The sequence below is a fragment of the Salvelinus alpinus genome, chromosome 2 (assembly GCF_045679555.1).
Source record: "Salvelinus alpinus chromosome 2, SLU_Salpinus.1, whole genome shotgun sequence".
In the NCBI taxonomy this organism is placed as follows: Eukaryota; Metazoa; Chordata; class Actinopteri; order Salmoniformes; family Salmonidae; genus Salvelinus; species Salvelinus alpinus.
Genome location: NC_092087.1, coordinates 102,037,974 through 102,061,294, shown reverse-complemented (window position 1 = coordinate 102,061,294; position 23,321 = coordinate 102,037,974). Strand labels below are relative to the sequence as shown.

The 23,321-nt window shown below is 42.3% G+C and overlaps 3 protein-coding genes across 3 annotated transcripts in view; 2 read left to right on the top strand and 1 right to left on the bottom strand.

The window, feature by feature from the left end:
* Positions 1–23,321, top strand: part of LOC139546469 (piggyBac transposable element-derived protein 4-like) — a 226,838-nt gene that overhangs the window by 4,023 nt on the left and 199,494 nt on the right. The window lies entirely within an intron of this gene.
* Positions 1–23,321, bottom strand: part of LOC139546449 (piggyBac transposable element-derived protein 4-like) — a 252,812-nt gene that overhangs the window by 130,653 nt on the left and 98,838 nt on the right. The window lies entirely within an intron of this gene.
* On the top strand, positions 4,009–8,024 carry LOC139547366 (zinc finger protein 678-like). The gene is made up of 2 exons (XM_071356352.1): positions 4,009–4,183; positions 7,120–8,024. The coding sequence occupies exons 1-2, from the start codon at positions 4,078–4,080 to the stop codon at positions 7,839–7,841; spliced, it is 828 nt and encodes a 275-aa protein (XP_071212453.1). The 5' UTR covers positions 4,009–4,077; the 3' UTR covers positions 7,842–8,024.

The window sequence follows — 23,321 nt, the reverse complement described above, 5'->3', positions numbered from 1 at the left end:
TGGCAGTGTTATCTGTGGTGATCCATGTTTCCGTCAGTGCCAAGAAGTCGAGGGACTGGAGGGAAGCATAGGCTGAGATGAACTCTGCCTTGTTGGCCGCAGATCGGCAGTTCCAGAGGCTACCGGAGACCTGGAACTCCACGTGGGTCGTGCGCGCTGGGACCACCAGGTTGGGGTGGCCGCGGCCACGCGGTGTGAAGCGTTTGTATGGTCTGTGCAGAGAGGAGAGAACAGGGATAGACAGACACATAGTTGACAGGCTACAGAAGAGGCTACGTTAATGCAAAGGAGATTGGAATGACAAGTGGACTACACGTCTCGAATGTTCAGAAAGTTAAGCTTACGTTGCAAAAATCTTATTGACTAAAATGATTAAAATGATACAGTACTGCTGAAGTAGGCTGGCTAGCAGTGGCTGCGTTGTTGACTTTGTTTGAAAGTGTAGCTGGCTAGGTAACCTCGATAGCTGGCTAGGTAACCTCGGTAACTGGCCAGATAATTAGTCTAAACTACACAATTGTCTTAGATACAAGGACAGCAAAGACAACTATGTAGCTAGCTAACACTAGCTAGCTAACACTACACTAATCAAATCGTTCCGTTGTAATGTAATAGTTTCTACAGTGCTGCTATTCGGTAGAAGTTGGCTAGCTAGCAGTGTTAGCAGTGTTAGCAGTGTTGACTAGGAGTATTGACTAGGTAGGAGAAAGGCAGCGCGGCGGACGAAAATAGCTGGCTAGCTAACCGAAAATTACTCTAGACTCCACAGTTATCTTAGATACAAGGACAGCAAAGACAACTATGTAGCTAGCTAACACTACACTAACACTACACTAATCAAGTCGTTCCGTTGTTCCGTTGAATGTAATAGATTCTACAGTGCTGCTATTCGGTGGCTAGCTGGCTAGCTAGCAGTGTTGATTACGTTACGTTAAGTTAAAAGGACGAAAATAGCTGGCTAGCTAACCTAGAAAATCGCTCTAAACTACACAATTATCTTTGATACAAAGACGGCTATGTAGCTAGCTAAGATCAAACAAATCAGACCGTTGTACTGTAATGAAATGAAGTGAAATGTGATACTACCTGTGGAGCAAAGCGGTATGCGACCGATGACGAGACAAGTCCGGGGGTTGATGAGTGAAGGGCGTTTGACAGCAGTAGGTTCGGCAGCAGCTAGAAGGCCGGGGGTTGATGAGTGAAGGGCGTTTGACAGCAGTAGGTTCGGCAGCAGCTAGAAGGCCGGGGGTTGATGAGTGAAGGGCGTTTGACAGCAGTAGGTTCGGCAGCAGCTAGAAGGCCGGGGGTTGATGAGTGAAGGGCGTTTGACAGCAGTAAGTTCGGCAGCAGCTAGAAGGCCGGCAACGCTGAACGCCTGAGCTGGACAGGAGGGGGAGCCAAAGCGAAGTCTGGTGTGACATAATGAGAGAAAATCAATAGAATATTTAATATATTTTCTCAAATTCCGTTTTCTCCGTTTAGTAATTTTCCAGGTGTCTGATTTGTCTCTGTTTTTCAGTTTTTCGCTCTCAAAATCACATTGTTAATAGAAAAACAACAAAAGGAGACCACTTTTGTCGTCTGAGAAAAATCTAAGACATTTACATTTTTGTGTGTAGATACCCTTTAATTCAAGTGGCACCAGCAAGAGCCTTGCTTGGTTAGTGGTGTCTCTGTAGCACACATGTGATTGCAGAGTCTGCTGAACAAATCACAACTGGATTGATGCAAATAATCATGATATCATTCTGCCAGGTAGGCATAGACTACTTTGTAGTTAACATTTAACTGACAAGGTTTTTTGGGAAAGCTTTTCCATCAACCAGAAGATGGTTGTCATTAGCATCATCGCTAACAGCTACACATAGTGGTAGACAAATGTACTCAGACAGGGGCATTTCCTGGCTGTTTCCTCTTCAGAAAGTTGAAGGAAAATACAAATCACTTAGGTGAATTTAAAAACGACTTGCAGGCAGTGGGTTAAAAATAACTATGACAAAAAATGAATACAAATTATACCACCACCCAAAAGGGCACTTTAGAGCCTGGAAGGGTAAAGGGGCATGTGCTCTACACAGGTAGAGTCCTATCTGTCCATGTTTCCTTTTGCAAAGTGGGCACTGCTTTATGTGCTAACACCAACACTCACCTAAATATCCCATATGCCACTGGGTGGGAGAAGTTTTCATTGTTTTTGGGCAGAATTATGTGAGGTGTTGTTAGCGATGAGCCTTGGTCAATTTGACGAGGATGGCATATTCCAAGCTAATGTCGCCCTCTTCAATCTGTCACCTAATCCGCTTCAATCTGTCACCTAATGGGCAGGTCAGCCCTGGAGGAAAGTTTTGGCTCTAAGAAGTAAGATAACATAACATCTGGTTGTTTTTAAAATTACTTTTTTTGACATTGCTTTATTTTTGTTCCAATCTGTGTTACCCACTCCAGTCAGCAGATGGCAATGTGAGTATTTCAGGTAATGCTTCTTGCGTGACGTATAATTTAATGGACGGGCGGGAGGCTTCTTCAACAGCGACAAAAGGCCTCTGATTCAACCAACGCGGTGGTTTACTAGCGAACATAAAACCGGAGCATTTAAGCTCTTTAGACTAATCCTGTGTATATTATATTATATGGTGTTTAGAACACAATTCTGTTTACGTATCTAATAGTTCATTTTAACGTAATTTGCTTCTTAAATTAGCGAATGTGTTAACTTCATACTGCACTAGGCTAATCGCCCAGAGCACGAGCTCACTAAACTAGACGGAGAAAAGAAGTTCTGGTGAAAGAAGAGGAAGAAGCTTCAGAATGAAAATGGAGGAAGATGCCGTAACATTGAAGGAGGCGAATGTAGTGAAAGAAGATGAAGAACCTTTTGGAGTAAAAGAGGAAGAGGAAGACGTTTTAGGAGTGAAAAGGGAGGAGGAGGAGTCAGAATATCCGATTACCATCAGTGAGTACTGTCTTAAAAACAGGGGCACAAACAGCAGTTGTTGAACTGTGGGGTTTTAAAGGGGGATTCTACTGAAGTTCTACACTTGAATATGTTGTTCAGTACTGCCATTGGTACTGTAACGACCCTGGGTTTATAAGCGCGGAAATCGACTCTGCCGCTTGAGCATGCTTTTGCGGCACAGTCGATAGCGCGCCGGACCTCGGGCTAGGAGGTCGAGGGTTCGAGACCTGCTCCCTGCTGTTTCATTACACTGGTGTCGGAAGTGATCGGACCTCGCATCCACGACAGTGCGTGTGCTTGGCCGGTGAGCCCGTTCCTGTAAGACGTAAAGTCGCAAGCTAGCGCGAGGACGCGCTCTTTGAAAGGAGGGAGTAGTGTAACGACCCTGGGTTTATAAGCGCGGAAATCGACTCTGCCGATTGAGCATGCTTTTGCGGCACAGTCGATAGCGCGCCGGACCTCGGGCTAGGAGGTCGAGGGTTCGAGACCTGCTCCCTGCTGTTTCATTACAGTACATATATTTTTTTTAAATCTATTTATTTTAATCTCCATGTGGTCTATATTAAAGCGCACTTCATCTTGTATAACAGGATTTTTACAATCCAATTCTGGTGCATAATTTCTACATAAAATATCAAAGGAATGCAAAAGGCACCCATTTCGTGGAACAACCTTTTACATTTGCATCACAAAGAATATTTTACAAAATCATGATGAAAGTGGCCATTTTAGACATATGCATGCCTCTTGTAAGACTCTGTGATCGCAATAGATTGTCATACGTTTACCATCTGTTTGATGTTGTCATTCACACAGGAGAGAGACATGACTATTGTGGATCCTCTGGGGAACCTCAACAACATCCTGATGCTGACGAGGCAGAGAAGAGTCTCTCCAGAACAGGACACCAGATGGTACAGCTTGGTCTGGTCTAGCATTCAGCTTGCTCTATCTGGGTCTGGGCTGGGCTTCTGTAAAGCACTTTATGACAACAGTGACATCAGCATCCATAATGATATGTGTTTGTGTCCCCTCTTTATGGTTACCAGGACAACGCTAGCCCTTCCTCCCTCCCGGAGTCCCCGTTTCGTGCCTCTCCCGGTAGCACCTTACTGCTGGGTATGAAGAGGTTGTCTGTGCTGCTGGTGGACTGCAGGAAAACAACGGGGCTGAGTGGAACTGTGAGAGGAGGAGAAGAGAAGAAAGGATCAGATTTGACTCATCAAAGTAAGTGCTGTAGTTTAGTTTGAACAAATAAATAGATCTGCCCACTGGTATCTGTTCCCGGTAGGGCTGTCCCTGACTAATACAAATACAGCTTTGCACACTGTTGGCATTCTCTCAACCAGCTTCATCTGGAATGCTTATCCAACAGTCTTGAAGGAGTTTCCACATATGCTGAGCACATGTTGGCTGCTTTTCCGTCACTCTGCGGTCCAGCTCATCCCAAACCATCTCAATTCGGGTTGAGGTCGGGTGATTGTGGAGGCCAGGTCATCTGATGCAGCACTCCATCACTCTCCTTCTTGGTCAAATAGCCCTTACACAGCCTGGAGGTGTGTTGGGTCATTGCCCTGTTGAAAAACAAATGATAGTCCCAATAAGCTCAAACCAGATGGGATGGCGTATCGCTGCAGAATGCTTTGGTAGCCATGCTGGTTAAGTGTGCCTTGAATTCTAAATAAATCACAGACAGTGTCACCAGCAAAGCACCATCACTCCATGCTTCACGGTGGGAACCACACATGCGGAGATCATCCGTTCACCTACTCTGCGTCTCACAGACATTTCGGTTGGAACCGAAAATCTCAAATTTGGACTCATCAGACCAAAGGACAGATTTCCACTGGTCTAATGTCCATTGCTCGTGTTTCTTGGCCCAAGCAAGTCTCTTATTCTTATTGATGTCCTTTAGTAGTGGTTTCTTTGCAGCAATTCGACAATGAAGACCTGATTCACGCAGTCTCCTCTGAACAGTTGATGTTGAGATGTGTCTCTTACTTGAACTCTGAAGCAGTTATTTGGACTGCAATTTCTGAGGCTGGTAACTAATGAACTTATCCTCTGCAGCAGAGGTAACTAATGAACTTATCCTCTGCAGCAGAGGTAACTAATGAACTTATCCTCTGCAGCAGAGGTAACTAATGAACTTATCCTCTGCAGCAGAGGTAACTATGGGTCTTCCTTTCCATTCTGAGGCTGGTAACTAATGAACTTATCCTCTGCAGCAGAGGTAACTCTGGGTCTTCCTTTCTTGTGGCGGTCCTCATGCGAGCCAGTTTCATCATATCTCTTTATGTTTTTTGCGACTGTACTTGAAGAAACTTTCAAAGTTCTTGACAATGTTCCTGATTGACTGATCTTCGTGACTTAAAGTAATGATGGACTGTTGTTTCTCTGCTTATTTGAGCTGTTCTTGCCATAATATGGACTTGGTATTTTACCCAATAGGGCTATCTTCTGTGTACCACCCCTACCTTGTCACAACACAACTGATTGGCTCAAACGCACTGTTACGGATACAAGTGTTCTGTGTGTATCCTGTGTGTATTTCTTTTCTCTCCTTCTCCCCTACTCACAGGTGACAATAATCATTCCCCAATCAGTCATCAATCAGTCGCTAATCGGAAGACACCTGCTCCTTTTCCCTTACCCAATCACAGTCCCTTTCCCTTGGTTTAAAACCCCTGTCAGTTGTTTTCTCCCCAGCTCAATCTCTTTGTAACATGCCTTCTGTCTGTAGATCGCTTGTGTGTTTTGCAGCTACATGTCACTTTGTCCCCACCTGTGAGTATTGTTTTGGTTATGGTGTTTGAGTGTTTGTTTGATGGTGGGAAAAGGGGGTAACCAGACAAGTCGCCCTTGGGCTACACTACCCGTAGTTAAACATTGTTAAAAACACTAGTTAGAACTGGGCGGACCACCCCCTGTATTTTTGGTTAGTTAGTTAGCTGTTTGTGAAGTAGGCTAGTCTAGCTTAGGGCTGTTTTTGAATTATTATTCTTTCCTTCCTTGGGTCCCGCTCAGCCCCTTTTCCTGCTCCCCCCATTACCGTGTGTTTATAAATAAACATTTAATGTTTGACGGTAATTAAGTTGTCTGTGTTATTTGTTCTCACTGTTACGTTTTCACTATTATAATTTGCATGAGTTGTGTTACGGGTCCCATTACCATCCCCCCTAGACTATCGGGCCAAAGGGATTCGTAACACGCACTAAGAAGGAAAAACACAAATTTGTTTTTAACAAGGCACACCTGTTAATTGAAATGGATTCCAGATGACTACCTCATGAAGCTGGTTGAGAGAATGCCAAGAGTGTGCAAAGCTGTCATCAAGACAAAGGGTGGCTACTTTGGAGAATCTCAAATATAAATATATTTTGATTTGTTAAACACTTTTTTTTGTTTACTACACGATTCCATATGTGTTATTTCATAGTTTTGATGTCTTCACTATTATTCTACAATGTAGAAAATAGTAAAAAATTAAGAAAAACCCTTGATTGAGTAGGTGTGTCCAAATTTTTGACTGGTTCTGTATATTTATATATACTGAACAGAAATATCATCGCAACGATTTACATGAGTCATGTAAATATCTTTATTAGGCCCTAATCAGTTACATGACTGGGCAGGGACGCAGCCATTGGTGGGTCTGTGGGAGCGTAAGCCCACCCACTTGGGAGCCAGGCCCAGCGAATCAGAATTAGTTTTCCCCACAAAAGGGCTTTGTTACAGAGATACATACTCCTCAGTTTCATCAGATGTCCGGGTGGCTGATCCTCAGACGATGTGGAGGTCCTTGATCTGCAGTTGTGAGGCCTGTTGGACGGACTTCCAAATACTCTAAAAAGATGTTGGAGGCGGCTGATGGTAGAGAAAGCAACATTCAATTCCCTGGTAACAGCTCCAGGGGATATTCCTGCAGTCCCCAATCCATTTTCACACTCCCTCAAAACTTGAGACATCTGTGGCATTAGAGTGGCTTTTATTGTCCCCAGCACAAGGAACACCTGTGTAATGCTGTTTAATCAGCTTCTTGATATGCTACACCTGTCACGTGGATGGATTATCTTGGCAAAGCAATGTAAATAAATGTACACATAATTGGAGAGTGGAGGTTTCATTCTGGTCTCTTTTTATATAAACACTGTCTTTGGCAGGAGGAACACCAAACTTGGAGGAACCAAAGACCAGCAAGACGACACCAGCAAGACGACACCTCTGCTCCCAGATCAAGTTAGGAAGCCTGAAAAGACCTGAGAGGACACACACAGGAGAGAAGCGGTACCATTGCGCCCAGTGTGGAAATAGTTTTAGCCGGTTAGGAAGCCTGAAAGCTCATGAGCGAATACACACAGGAGAGAAGCCATACCATTGCGGCCAGTGTGGAAAGAGTTTTAGCCTGTTAGGAAGCCTGAAAGCTCATGAGCGAATACACTCAGGAGAGAAGCCATACCATTGCGGCCAGTGTGGAAATAGTTTTAACCAGTTAGGAAACATGAAAAGACATGGGAGGATACACACAGGTGAGAAGCCATACCACTGCTCCCAGTGTGGAAAGAGTTTTACGGCGTTAGTTAAGCTGGAAGCTCATGAGCGAATTCACACAGGGGAGAAGCCTTACTACTGCTCCCATTGTGGAAAGAGTTTTAACCATTTAGTTAACATGAAAAGACATGAGAGGATACACACAGGAGCGAAGCTTCACCATTGTTCCCAGTGTGGAAAGAGTTTTAAGCGGTTAGACACCCTCAAAGATCATTTGCGAATACACACCGGGGAGAAGCCTTTCCGTTGCGCCCAGTGTGGAAAGAGTTTTAGCCGGTCAGGAAGCCTGAAAGAGCATGAGCGAATTCACACAGGGGAGAAACCTTACCGCTGATCCCAGAGTGCAATGCGTTTTTACCCAATTAGGACGCCTGAAAGAAGACATGAGACCGCACACGGGGGAGAAGCCTTACAAATGTTCAGACTGGGGGGGAAGGCATTTCACTCATCAGTCACTTAAAAAACATGTGAGAATCCACACAGGAGAGAATAATGACTCCTAGTGTGTAAACTTGTATTTGACATCACATGGACTTAATTACAGTGGGGCAAAAAAGTATTTAGTCAGCCACCAATTGTGCAAGTTCTCCCACTTAAAAAGATGAGAGAGGCCTGTAATTTTCATCATAGGTACACTTCAACTATGACAGACAAAATGAGGAAAAAAATCCAGAAATTCACATTGTAGGATTTTTTATGAATTTATTTGCAAATTATGGTGGAAAATAAGTATTTGGTCACCTACAAACAAGCAAGATTTCTGGCTCTCACAGACCTGTAACTTCTTCTTTAAGAGGCTCCTCTGTCCCCCACTCGTTACCTGTATTAATGGCACCTGTTTGAACTTGTTATCAGTATAAAAGACACCTGTCCATAACCTCAAACAGTCACACTCCAAACTCCACTATGGCCAAGACCAAAGAGCTGTCAAAGGACACCAGAAACAAAATTGTAGACCTGCACCAGGCTGGGAAGACTGAATCTGAAATAGGTAAGCAGCTTGGTTTGAAGAAATCAACTGTGGGAGCAATTATTAGGAAATGGAAGACATACAAGACCACTGATAATCTCCCTCGATCTGGGGCTCCATGCAAGATCTCACCCCGTGGGGTCAAAATGATCACAAGAACGGTGAGCAAAAATCCCAGAACCACACGGGGGGACCTAGTGAATGACCTGCAGAGAGCTGGGACCAAAGTAACAAAGCCTACCATCAGTAACACACTACGCCGCCAGGGACTCAAATCCTGCAGTGCCAGACGTGTCCCCCTGCTTAAGCCAGTACATGTCCAGGCCCGTCTGAAGTTTGCTGGAGAGCATTTGGATGATCCAGAAGAAGATTGGGAGAATGTCATATGGTCAGATGAAACCAAAATATAACTTTTAGGTAAAAACTCAACTCGTCGTGTTTGGAGGACAAAGAATGCTGAGTTGCATCCAAAGAACACCATATCTACTGTGAAGCATGGGGGTGGAAACTTCATGCTTTGGGGCTGTTTTTCTGCAAAGGGACCAAGACGACTGATCCGTGTAAAGGACAGAATGAATGGGGCCATGTATCGTGAGATTTTGAGTGTAAACCTCCTTCCATCAGCAAGGGCATTGAAGATGAAACGTGGCTGGGTCTTTCAGCATGACAATGATCCCAAACACACCGCCCGGGCAACGAAGGAGTGGCTTCGTAAGAAGCATTTCAAGGTCCTGGAGTGGCCTAGCCAGTCTCCAGATCTCAACCCCATAGAAAATCTTTGGAGGGAGTTGAAAGTCCGTGTTGCCCAGCAACAGCCCCAAAACATCACTGCTCTAGAGGAGATCTGCATGGAGGAATGGGCCAAAATACCAGCAACAGTGTGTGAAAACCTTGTGAAGACTTACAGAAAACGTTTGACCTCTGTCATTGCCAACAAAGGGTATATAACAAAGTTTTGAGAAACTTTTGTTATTGACCAAATACTTATTTTCCACCATAATTTGCAAATAAATTCATTAAAAATCCTACAATGTGATTTTCTGGATTTTTTTTCCTCATTTTGTCTGTCATAGTTGAAGTGTACCTATGATGAAAATTACAGGCCTCTCTCGTCTTTTTAAGTGGGAGAACTTGCACAATTGGTGGCCGACTAAATACTTTTTTGCCCCACTGTACTTCTCCTGGTGTGTAAATGTATTTTTCACATCACATTGACTTAATTACTTCTCCTTGTGGGTAAATTGATATTTCACATCACATTGACTTAAAATTCATCAGAGAACATACACAGTGTTCCCATTGTCTTATAATGTTGACTGAGAATGTGTTTACTTGTTTTTACCATATGAAATTGAATGGTACAAAGTATACTCAAACATATATTTGTATGTTTTAATTAGAAAAATATTAATTGAATATTGTCGTGTCTTTGGCATCATTAAAAGTGAGGACTTATTTTATCAAATCAATTCTCTGTAATTATTATTTAGTGATTAAACTAATCATGTACATTTAATTAACTAGGAAGTCGGGGCACCACGGAAAGTCTTCAGATTACAAAGTTATAATTTTCTGAATACTATATACTTTTCCAAATATAACTCTTCAGATATTTTAATATCTGATCAATTAGTCATATATTAATTAATTATTCTTTACCTCACGTCAGTCTCATTCCAAACGTCGTAAATTGTTGGTTATCTGCACGAACCCAGCCTTTTTTTTAATATATCATCCATACACCAATTGGCTTAATCATTTATTTACTAACTAAATAATCACAGAAATGCGCAAACAAACAGTAGATACTGGTTACTAACGAATGATAGGGAAGATTCCCTAGTGGGCCAAGCCGATATGACGGCTTGGTGGACAAAGGGAAGTGGGTGTGGACTGAGAAAGAAGCGGGAAAGACAAATGGGTTCATTACACACATTACACACATAAGTACAGTTGAAGTCGGAAGTTTACATACACATTAGCCAAATACATTTAAACTCAGTTTTTCACAATTCCTTACATTTAATCCTTGTTGTCTGTCTTAGGTCAGTTAGGATCACCACTTTATTTTAAGAATGTGAAATATCCTGGCTGATGTCTTGAGATGTTGCTTCTATATATCGACATAATTTTCCTACCTCATGATGCCGTCTATTTTGTGAAGTTCACCAGTCCCTCCTGCAGAAAAGCACCCCCACAACATGATGCTGCCACCCCCGTGCTTCACGCTTGGGATGGTGTTCTTAAGCTTGCAAGCCTCCTCCTTTTTCCTCCAAACATAACGATGGTCATTATGGCCAAACAGTTCTATTTTTTTTTTCATCAGACCACAGCACATTTCTGCAAAAAGTTTGATCTTTGTTCCCATGTGCAGTTGCAAACCGTAGTCTGGCTTTTTTATAGCGTTTTTGGAGCAGTGGCTTCTTCCTTGCTGAGCGGCCTTTCAGGTTATGTCGATATAGGACTTGTTTTTCTGTGGATATAGATACTTTTGTACCTGTTTCTTCCAGCATCTTCACAAGGTCCTTTGCTGTTGTTCTGGGATTGATTTGTACTTTTCGCACCAAAGTACGTTCACATCTAGGAGAGAGAATGGGTATCCTTCCTGAGCGGTATGGCGGCTGAGTGGTCCCATGATTTTTATACTTGCGTACTATTGTTTGTACAGATGAACGTGGTACCTTCAGGCGTTTGGAAATTGCTCCCAAGGATGAACCAGACTTGTGGAGGTCTACAATTTTTTTTCTAAGGTCTTGGCTGATTTCTTTGATTTTCCCATGATGTCAAGCAAAGAGGCACAGAGTTTGAAGGTAGGCCTTGAAATACATCCACAAGTACACCTCCAATTGACTCAAATGATGTCAATTAGCATATCAGAAGCTTCTAAAGCTATGACATAATCTTCTGGAATTTTTCAAGCTGTTTAAAGGCACAGTCAACTTAGTGTATGTAAACTTCTGACAACTGGAATTATGATACAGTGAATTATAAGTGAAATAATCTGTCTGTAAACAATTGTTGGAAAAATGACTTGTGTCATGCACAAAGTAGATGTCCTAACCAACTTGCCAAAAGTATAGTTTGTTAACAAGAAACATGTGTGGAGTGGTTGAAAAATGAGTTTTAATGACTCCAACCTAAGTGTATGTAAACTTCCAACTTCAACTGTATATTATTCGAAATGCTAATCCTTTGCACACGAACGCTCACTCATTCAGGAATAATTGCAATCAGTATATATTTACGCCCGTGTGCCGTTGTGATCTGTTGGAATCCGGTCCGTCTGCTGGAGAGTTTCATCCGAGTCTCTCTCTTTCTGTTTCCCTGAAGTTCAAAGTCTTTCTTGGTTAGAATGGATACCTCAGATTACCATTCAGAAATGTTCTCATAGAATAGATGTTTCGGCGGTTGTCGGTATTCGCATCCCAGGTTTACATCATTTCTAGCTACCCCCACAGACCCACCAATGCTCTTATTCTGTAGGGGTTGATAGTCTCAGAGTTGAACCATTTCCAGCCATGTAGCCAATGCTCTTATTCTGTAGGGATTGATAGTCTCAGAGTTGAACCATTTCCAGCCATGTAGCCAATGCTCTTATTCTGTAGGGGTTGATAGTCTCCGAGTTGAACCATTTCCAGCCATGTAGCCAATGCTCCACGTGGGATGGTTTTCTAGTCTTGACACTCAAACCTGTGCCACCTCAGCTTACACCGAGGTATGCGTTGTCTAAACTATTCGCAATCACAGCTCACGCTGTGGGTTTGCTCAGTCTGAGGATGATTTCTTTTTATGAGGGGCTTTTATTCGTAACAATAGGAAAGGGCGGTTCCATGATCATGTCTGTGCTCACTGGGACGGGCCAATGACTTAGTTAAACTTTTAAAGGAATACAATTCTCTCACATTAAAGGTTTAACATCACATAACTGTCCCGTAAGTGTCCACGGACCCTTCCCACACTCTCAAAGGTGGACATATAGTTTAATTTTCCCATTTTGGGGATTTAGGAGTTCGGCCACGTGAAATCCTTTGTTCACTCTGTGGTTTCTCTCTGCATGAAAAGGGGGAGAGAGTCTCCGCCAGGAATTTACTACCTGAGATAACAGAACCTGGGTGTAGGAAAGGGGGAAGCCACAATCTATACCCAGAAAAGGCCACGTCATGACAATATGGAGTATGTCAGTTTGAATATAATGTAAATCAGTTTCCTTGTGTTTAAATGGTCCTTTTTTAAACTCTGACTATGTGTGTTTATCTGGGTGTGTCATTCCTCCAGCACTACGGATAATCACGTGATATTTGGATGTGATGCATTTGCTCAATTTTTTACATTTGCATTGTTGGCCCACTGATGATTTAATGACATGAAAATATTCAGACTGTAATGGAAAATGTTAATTGTATATGTGTCCACATAACTGAGTATGTGACTAACCTTGTGAAACTGTCCTATTATAATCTCCTGTTCCTGGGAGTATCATTCTGTGTTGCAAACCAGCTGCACCTGTGTCCTTGTATGAATAAAGTCCCTCCCAGGAACAGGAAACTATAAAGATATGTGCTCATCACCCAATGCTTCAGGAATTCAGACTGTCTACACTGCGCTGTGTAACTGTTATTCTCTCTGAGCTTAGAAATAAAGAATCTTGTTTTGACTTGGACTCCAGCAGATCCTTATTTTATAATATCCACCACAACTCACCCACGGATTGCTGTTTATTAGTCTCAATGAAGAGTTCCTCTTTCGACTTTCCTGGTGGCATTTACAAGCCTCCCACTGGTTGAATAAACGTTGTTACCCGAATGATGAGATCATTATTTTATTTGTCAAATGGCAACCAAGCATCAATCATCATGTCACCAGAAGAAGACCATCAAAATGTATTGGAATGGAGCATCAAGCTCATCACATGCACTTTCACCACCCTGTGAAGTTCATAACTTATTTCATCTGTAGCCTAATAAACTACATGGGTTCCCAAGTCATAGTGGGAGGACCACACAACATATCATCACGTGACTCCAAGTTAACTAAGATGTGATGGTTATTATATACATTTTTGAGCATTAAGGAGTTTCCACAGCCATTTCTCGCTTAGACATTTTTACTGACACAAATATACAAACAAATTGTCAAACGAAGTAACAAATCGTCTGTCGGGATTTATAAAAGTGTACAGGCATATCCTGTTTCCATCAGCCCGGTCATTACTTTGGAAATGGTTGGATCAATATCCACCTTCATGATATGGATGAAGCCTGATTTGGAATGTCTGAGTAGTTCTATCTGATGTCATAATACACCCCTCTGATAATCAAGTGATATTTGGAATGTCTGAGTAGTTCTATATGATGTCATAATACACCCCTCTGATAATCAAGTGATATTTGGAATGTCTGAGTAGTTCTATATGATGTCATAATACACCCCTCTGATAGTGATACATTTGCTCCATTGTTTCCATGTCAGTTGGTTTCCCATTCTGATGATTTATATCTGAAAAGAGGGGCTTTAAAGGAATAGTATGGTGACATCTTAGCGGGGCTTTAAATAAATAGGATTATTCATTAATTTAATACTCCTATACCAACAATACACTGCAGCTTTGACATCAAGAAGAGAATGGGCTGATGGGTGGTGGTGCTACTTTATAGGTAAGGCTGTCCAATATGAATGTTCAATACACACAATAGGTTGATCAGTAGCCAGATAGCTAGCTGCTACAGTCCAATATGAATGTTCAATACACACAATAGGTTGATCAGTAGCCAGTTAGCTGTGCTGCTACAGTCCAATATGAATGTTCAATACACACAATAGGTTGATCGGTAGCCAGATAGCTAGCTGCTACAGTCCAATATGAATGTTCAATACAAACAATAGGTTGATCGGTAGCCAGATAGCTAGCTGCTACAGTCCAATATGAATGTTCAATACACACAATAGGTTGATCGGTAGCCAGTTAGCTGTGCTGCTACAGTCCAATATGAATGTTCAATACACACAATAGGTTGATCGGTAGCCAGTTAGCTAGCTGCTACAGTCCAATATGAATGTTCAATACACACAATAGGTTGATCAGTAGCCAGTTAGCTGTGCTGCTACAGTCCAATATGAATGTTCAATACACACAATAGGTTGATCAGTAGCCAGATGGCTAGCTGCTACAGTCCAATATGAATGTTCAATTCTCACAATAGGTTGATCAGTAGCCAGTTAGCTGTGCTGCTACAGTCCAATATGAATGTTCAACACACAATTTGTTGACTGGGGTGATGATTTCCCAATAAGAGTCCTGCAATAAGAGCTATGACGCTAATATTTGTGTAAACAATTTTTTTGTTGTCAAAATGGCTAATTGATGGACAGTGATATTTAAACCTGATTTGTCTCAGATTCGTCAGCAGATTTAAGTCAGGACTGAGAACAGACCCCCTAGGAACACTCAACAAGTCTTGGACAGTCATTCTGGTGTGTCTTTTGCATAAACATTTGTGTAATTGTCCCTCAGAAAAATAAAACCCAGTGTTCGGTTATCAGAAGATTGAGGTGGGTTTTAACTTTTTACCTGGGCTTTGCTCCTTTCATATGTATCAATCTACACACAACACCCCATAATGATGAAGCAAAGACAGGTTTTTATACATTTTTGCAAATGTATTTTATAATTAACTGAAATATAACATTTACATAAGTATTCAGACCCTTTACTCAGTACTTTGTTGAAGCATCTTTGGCAGCCATTACAGCCTCGAATCTTCTTGGGTATGTCGCTACAAGCTTGGCACTTCTGTATTTGGGGAGTTTCTCCCATTCTTCTCTGCATATCCTCTCAAGCTCTGTCAGGTTGGATGGGGAGCGTCGCTGCACAGCTATTTTCAGATCTCTCCAGAGATGTTTGATCAGTTTCAAATCGGGCACTGGCTGGTCCACTCAAGGACATTCAGAGACTTGTCCCGAAGCCACTTCTGTATTATCTTGGCTGTGTGCTTAGGGTCATTGTCCTGTTGGAAGGTGAACCTTTGTCCCAGTCTGAGGTCCTGAGCGCCCTGGTTTTCATCAAAGATCTCTCTGTATTTAATGTTTATTTCATTTATTATTTAACCTTTATTTAAGCAAGTCAGTTAAGAACAAATTCTTATTTACAATGACGGCCTACCAAAAGGCAAAACGCCTCCTGCAGGGACGGGTGCTGGGATTAGAAATAAAAATACATTTGCTCTGTTCATCTTTCCCTCAATCCTGACTAGTCTCCCAGTCCCTGCCCCTGCCCCTGAAAAACATCCCCACAGCGTGTGTGTGTGTGTGTGTGTATGTTTATCTCCGTCATTCCTTGATCATTCCTTGTGGTCGTGTAGCTCAGTTGGTAGAGTATGGTGCTATTAAAACCAAGGTTGTGGGTTTGATTCCTGGGACCACCCAAATGTAAAGTGTTTGCACACATTACTGAAAATCCCTTTGGTTAAAAGTGTCTGCTAAATGGCAGATATATCCACTGATTATACCAAACATTTGGAACAACTTCCTAATATGGAGTTGGACCCTCCCCTTTTCCCCCCAGAACAGCCTCAATTCGTCGGGGCATGGACTCTACAAGGTGTCGAAAAGCGTTCCACAGGGATGCTGGCCCATGTTGATGCCAGTGCTTCCCACAGTTGTGTCCTTTGGGTGCAGTGGAGGCTCCTCAGAGGAGGAATGGGAGTCCCATCCTCCTGAGTGATTTTCATAAAAATAAAAATGGTAAAACATTTCAAAGTTATCCTTTTTAGATAAAACTATACAAAATATAATAACGTCACCAAATAATTGATTAAAACATACTATTTTGCATCCTCCTCTGTGTACATTGACTTAAATTCAAAACCTCGGAGGCTCATGGTTCTCAAGCCCTTCCATAGATTTACACAGTAATTATGACAACTTCCGGAGGACGTCCTCCAACCTATCAGAGCTCTTGCAGCATGAACTAACATGTTGTCCACCCAATGAAAGGATCAGAGAATGAATCTAGTACTGAAAGCATAAGCTACAGCTAGCTAGCACTGCAGTGCATAACATGTGGTGAGTAGTTGACTCAAAGAGAGAAAAAGACAATAAAGACAACAAATTCATTTATTCCAAAATGAAGGAGAAGCGAGAGAGAGAGAGATTTTATCATTTCAGTTTAAGCAAATGCAGCTAGCTAGTTTATCCTACTCAAACACTTGGCTCAAACAAAGGGATGCTATGTTAGCTAGCTGGCTATGACTTTCCAACACAACGCTGGAACTCTTCCAAGTCAAGGTAAGCTTTTGGTTTTACTAATTTATTGCCACCGGGGCCCACCAAGTGCTAAACTGCTTCCTGACTGTACACTGTAATGTTACTTCATGATTGTAGCAGGTTTACTAACGTGTTAGTTCTATTAGCTATGTCGACTATGACATTACTTTAGCTAATATGGTGACAAGGATGTAGGCTGTGTGTAGCGGTTATGGTATGGTTTGACTTGGAAAGGTTTTTTCGCCTGGTCACATACAGCTGATGTGTTGTGCATTGAAGTCCAGAAGCAAAGGGAAAAGGTGAGAGGAGGAGAGAAGGAATACAACGTGGCTGTTATGAAAGTGAACTGTGTTTATGCCTGATCAGGGGTGTATTCATTCCGCCGATTCTGTTGACAAATGTTGCTTAAACGGAACAAGACCGGAATAAACATACAGTTGAAATCGAAAATTTACATACACCTTAGTCAAATACATTTAAACTCAGTTTTTCGCAATTCCTGACATTTAATCCTCGGTCAGTTAGGATCACCACTTTATTTTAAGAATGTGAAATGTCAGATTAATATTAGAGAGAATGATTTATTTCAGCTTTTATTTCTTTCATCACATTCCTAGTGGGTCAGAAGTTTACATACACTCAATTAGTATTTGGTAGCATTGCCTTTAAAATTGTTTAACTTGGGTCAAACGTTTCGGGTAGCCTTCCACAAACTTCCCACAATAAGTTGGGTGAATTTTGGCCCATTCCTCCTGACAGAGCTGGTGTAACTGAGTCAGGTTTGTAGGCCTCCTCGCTTGCACACGCTTTTTCAGTTCTGCCCACACATTTTCTATAGGATTGAGGTCAGGACTTTGTGATGGCCACTCCAATGATGTCAAGCAAAGAGGCACTGAGTTTGAAGGTAGGCCTTGAAATACATCCACACCTCCAACTGACTCAAATTATGTCAATTAGCCTATCAGAAGCTTCTAAAGCCATGACATCATTTTCTGTAATTTTCCAAGCTGTTTAAAGGCACAGTCAACTTAGTGTATGTAAACTTCTGACAACTGGAATTATGATACAGTGAATTATAAGTGAAATAATCTGTCTGTAAACAATTGTTGGAAAAATGACTTGTGTCATGCACAAAGTAGATGTCCTAACCAACTTGCCAAAAGTATAGTTTGTTAACAAGAAGTTTGTGGAGTGGTTGAAAAACAAGTTTTAATGACTCCAACCTAAGTGTATGTAAACTTCCGACTTCAACTGTACCTGAATTTGATGATGGGTAGGGAAAATGTTAGTATCATGTAGTAGCCTAAACCTATCGCTGTTACATTGAACAGGGTGAATGGAATATGAATGACAGTCATCTAATATGCTATAGTAGAAATAAGGCCATGCTCATGAAAAACAAAATGGTCCTCCCTCATCTTAAACGGCACTGACCGCCACTGTTTGGTTGGTGGACCATTCTTGGTACACATGGGAAACTGTTGAGCTGGAAAACCCAGCAGCGTTGCAGTTCTTGTCAAAAAAACGGTGCGCCTGGCACCTACTACCCCGTTCAAAGGCACTTAAATATGCCTGTTGCTGTCTGGAGATGTTCATCAGGGTCCCAGCCTGTTGCTGTCTGGAGATGTTCATCAGGGCCCTAGCCTGTTGCTGTCTGGAGATGTTCATCAGGGCCCCAGCCTGTTGCTGTCTGGAGATGTTCATCAAGGCCCCAGCCTGTTGCTGTCTGGAGATGTTCATCAGGGCCCCAGCCTGTTGCTGTCTGGAGATGTTCATCAGGGTCCCAGCCTGTTGCTGTCTGGAGATGTTCATCAGCCTGTTGCTGTCTGGAGATGTTCATCAGGGCCCCAGCCTGTTGCTGTCTGGAGATGTTCATCAGGTCCCCAGCCTGTTGCTGTCTGGAGATGTTCATCAGGGCCCCAGCCTGTTGCTATCTGGAGATGTTCATCAGGTCCCTAGCCTGTTGCTGTCTGGAGATGTTCATCAGGGCCCCAGCCTGTTGCTGTCTGGAGAATGTTCATCAGGGCCCCAGCCTGTTGCTGTCTGGAGATGTTAATCAGGGCCCCAGCCTGTTGCTGTCTGGAGATGTTCATCAGGGCCCCAGCCTGTTGCTGTCTGGAGATGTTCATCAGGGCCCCAGTCTGTTGCTGTCTGGAGATGTTCATCAGGGCCCCAGCCTGTTGCTGTCTGGAGATGTTCATCAGGGCCCCAGCCTGTTGCTGTCTGGAGATGTTCATCAGGGGCCCCAGTCTGTTGCTGTCTGGAGAATGTTCATCAGGACCCCAGCCTGTTGCTGTCTGGAGCTGTTCATCAGGGCCCGTTTTCTAGCGATTAATCCATTCGCTATAACAGAGAGGATCAGAAGGGAGCAACGACCATCTCTTTCAAATGCGCGAATCCTGGAAGGAGCTTCATTGTTTCTATTGGACTGCATGGAGTCATCACAAGCCATTTCAGCTGACAGTTCCAACAGAGGAGGAGAACTTGACTCTAGAAAAGGTGTTTTCCACGAGAGGACGACACATCCTTCATCTCCACGTTAGAAGTCTTCTTCCTAAGATTGAGGAACTTCGCCTACTCTCTAGTAACTGTAAGGTGGGAGTGCTTTGCTTTACCGAAACATGGTTGGATGGTTCGATAAAAAACCCCCACTGAGATTGAAGTTTAAAATGATGTATTAATTAGAAGAGACCGCAATCGCCAAGGCAGGGGGAGTTTGTATTTATGTAAGATCAGATATTAGATCAGATTTAACTTCTACTTGCACACAATCCCGGATCCGGGAGCACCCCCATCAGTAAAAAAGCTGACTAGCATAGCCTAGCATAGCGTCACAAGTAAATACTAGCATCTAAATATCATTAAATCACAAGTCCAAGACACCAGATGAAAGATACACATCTTGTGAATCCAGCCATCATTTCTGATTTTTAAAATGTTTTACAGGGAAGACACAATATGTAAATCTATTAGCTAACCACGATAGCAAAAGACACAACTTTTTCTTTCCACCATTTTTTTCCTGCATTGGTAGCTATCACAATTTCGACCAAATAAAGATATAAATGGCCACTAACCAAGAAACAACTTCATCAGATGACAGTCTGATAACATATTTATTGTATAGCATATGTTTTGTTAGAAAAATGTGCATATTTCAGGTATAAATCATAGTTTACCATTGCAGCCACCATCACAACTCTCACCAAAGCAACTAGAATAACTACAGAGACCAACGTGAATTACCTAAATACTCATCATAAAACATTTATGAAAAATACACAGCGTACAGCAAATGAAAGACAAAGATCTTGTGAATCCAGCCAATATTTCAGATTTTTAAGTGTTTTACAGCGAAAACACAATATAGCATTATATTAGCTTACTACAATAGCCAACCACACAACAGCATTGATTCAAGCCAACAATAGCGATAACGAATAAACCAGCAAAATATATAAATTTTTTCACTAACCTTCTCAAACTTCTTCAGATGACAGTCCTATAACATCAGATTACACAATACCTATAGAGTTTGTTCGAAAATGTGCATATTTAGCGGCACAAATCGTGGTTATACAATGAGAATAGTAGCCAAGCTGCCAACAATATGTCGGGAGAAATCTTGGGAGAGGCACCTAATCTAATCAGTAGACTTGACAAAAAAATACAGGTTGGACAGCAAATGAAAGATACATTAGTTCTTAATGCAATCGCTGTGTTAGATTTTTAAAAATTAACGTTACTACGACATACAGCGTGCGTTACAGCGAGACCGCGCCGAAATTAATGGCGGAATATGAGTTTTACATTTTTCAACAGAACAACGAATTAACATCATAAATAGTTCTTACTTTTTGATGAGCTCCCATCAGAATCTTGGGCAAGTTGTCCTTTGTCCAAAAGAATCGTTGCTCGGTTGTAGATTGTCGCCTTCAACTTTGGAATTAGCAGTAAACATTAGCCATGTGGCCCAGACGTGCCCAACTCACCAGAACGCAGCACAAATAAATACCCGAAAATCGCAATATACTGATATAAACTTATATAACTCGGTTTAAAATAACAACATTATGATGTCTTTAACACCTATATCGAATAAAATCAGAGCCGGATATATCTAAGGGCTATAATGGGAGCTTTCTAGAATGCCATCCTGAGGTCTGTCTTGCGTCATGGCGAACGAAGGAAAGAGAGGACCCCACGTTGCCAGCCCATTTATAAGGCCTCAGATCTGCCTAGCAACTCCATTCCAATTCTCACTATTTGCTGACATCCAGGGGAAGGCGTATGCAGTGCATCTCAACTAATAGAAGACATGCAAATTAATAAACTGACCTCAGAACAGCCTGCAGATTTCAGATTTCTCAATGCCTCATAGGAAAATTGCTCCAACTCGAGTTCTGTTTTACTCACAGATATAATTCAAACGGTTTTAGAAACTAGAGAGTGTTTTCTATCCAATAGTAATAATAATATGCATATTGTACGAGCAAGAATTGAGTACGAGGCAGTTTAATTTGGGAACGAAATTTTTACAAAGTGCAAACAGCACCCCCTATTGAGAAAAGGCGAGATTGAAGCTGTGTGGTTGGACATTTTTATTTGCCAAAATGTCAACCTATTATAGTTGTAACCCGTTATAGACCACCAGACTAGTACACGTTTGATGAATTGTTGGAGGAAACTGAACACACTTTGGTAAATCTGAGGTTATTGTTACTGGTGATTTGAATACAGATATGCTGGAAAAGGACCTTGCTACTTTTAAAACTCTTCAGAATGGTTGTAATCTGCTTCATACCAGCTGATTAATGAGCCCAGCAGGTTCTGTCCTTCTACCCAAACCATCATTGACCTTGTGTTGGTGTCGGATCCAGGATATCAAACAGTGGGGTTGTAAACTATGGGCTCAGTGATCATTCCATCATTTTCTGGAGTAGGAATGTTCAGAAAACTGTTTTTAATTGTCATAAGTCAATCAAAATATGAGGGCTATGAAGAATTATAGTGCAGATATTATTTGTTAATTGTTTGAACAAATTGGACTGGTCTGCTGTATTGAAAAGCAATGAGGTGGTGAATGCCCGGGGCAATTTTAGATCATTGTTTTTACATGTGGTAGATAAGCAGGCTCCAGTAAAAAAAGGTTTGAATTTAGCAAAGAGCTGAACTGTGAATAAATGCTAACATTTTAAAGGCAATTAAGAGTAGAAATGAACGCTTTCTGGAGTTTAGGAAATCCAGGGCAGATATATTTATAGACTATAAGAAATGAAGAAATTATGTCAACAGGATGATACAGAAGGCCAAGAAAATAATATTTGAATGACAAAATAGTTGAACATAGGAACAACCTGAAGTAAATTAGGGAAGTGTCTGAAGCTGTCAGGTTACAGTAACAGATGAGAGACCGAAGCTCTGTGGTGGAATTATTGTAATCAAAAGGAGAGACTTTTAGATTTCTTCAAAACAATCAAACTCCCCCTGGTACCCCAACTCCATACTGGAGCCATCTCCCCCTGGTACCCCAAATCCATACTGGAGCCATCTCCCCCTGGGACCCCAACTCCATACTGGAGCCATCTCCCCCTGGTACCCCAAATCCATACTGGAGCCATCTCCCCCTGGGACCCCAACTCCATACTGGAGCCATCTCCCCCTGGTACCCCAAATCCATACTGGAGCCATCTCCCCCTGGTACCCCAAATCTATACTGGAGCCATCTCCCCCTGGTACCCCAAATCCATACTGGAGCCATCTCCCCCTGGTACCCCAAATCCATACTGGAGCCATCTCCCCCTGGTACCCCAAATCCATACTGGAGCCATCTCCCCCTGGTACCCCAACTCCATACTGGAGCCATCTCCCCCTGGTACCCCAACTCCATACTGGAGCCATCTCCCCCTGGTACCCCAACTCCATACTGGAGCCTTCTCCCCCTGGTACCCCAACTCCATACTGGAGCCATCTCCCCTGGCCCCCCCAACTCCATACTGGAGCCATCTCCCCCTGGTACTCCAACTCTGTACTGGAGCCATCTCCCCCAGGTACCCCAACTCCATACTGGAACCATCTCCCCTGGTACCCCAACCCCATACTGGAGCCATCTCCCCCTCGTACCCCAGTACAGAAACATTAACTCATGCTCTGGAATGCGGTATCACCCAAATACATCGTAAATCCCCTGTCAGTGTTAAATCTCCCAGAGGCCCACTTTCAGTTCACACAGCAATAAAAGTATTATAACATAATCTTGTAATTTCCACAATAGTGTGTAGATACCCTTTAATGTTAGTGGCACCAGCAAGAGCCTTGCTTGGTTAGTGGTGTCTCTGTAGCACACATGTGATTGCAGAGTCTGCTGAACAAATCACAACTGGATTGATGCAAATAATCATGATATCATTCTGCCAGGTAGGCATAGACTACTTTGTAGTTAACATTTAATTGACAAGGTTTTTGGGAAATCTTTTCCATCAACCAGAAGATGGTTGTCATTAGCATCATCGCTAACAGCTACACATAGTGGTAGACAAATGCACTCAGACAGGGGGATTTCCGGGCTGTTTCCTCTTCAGA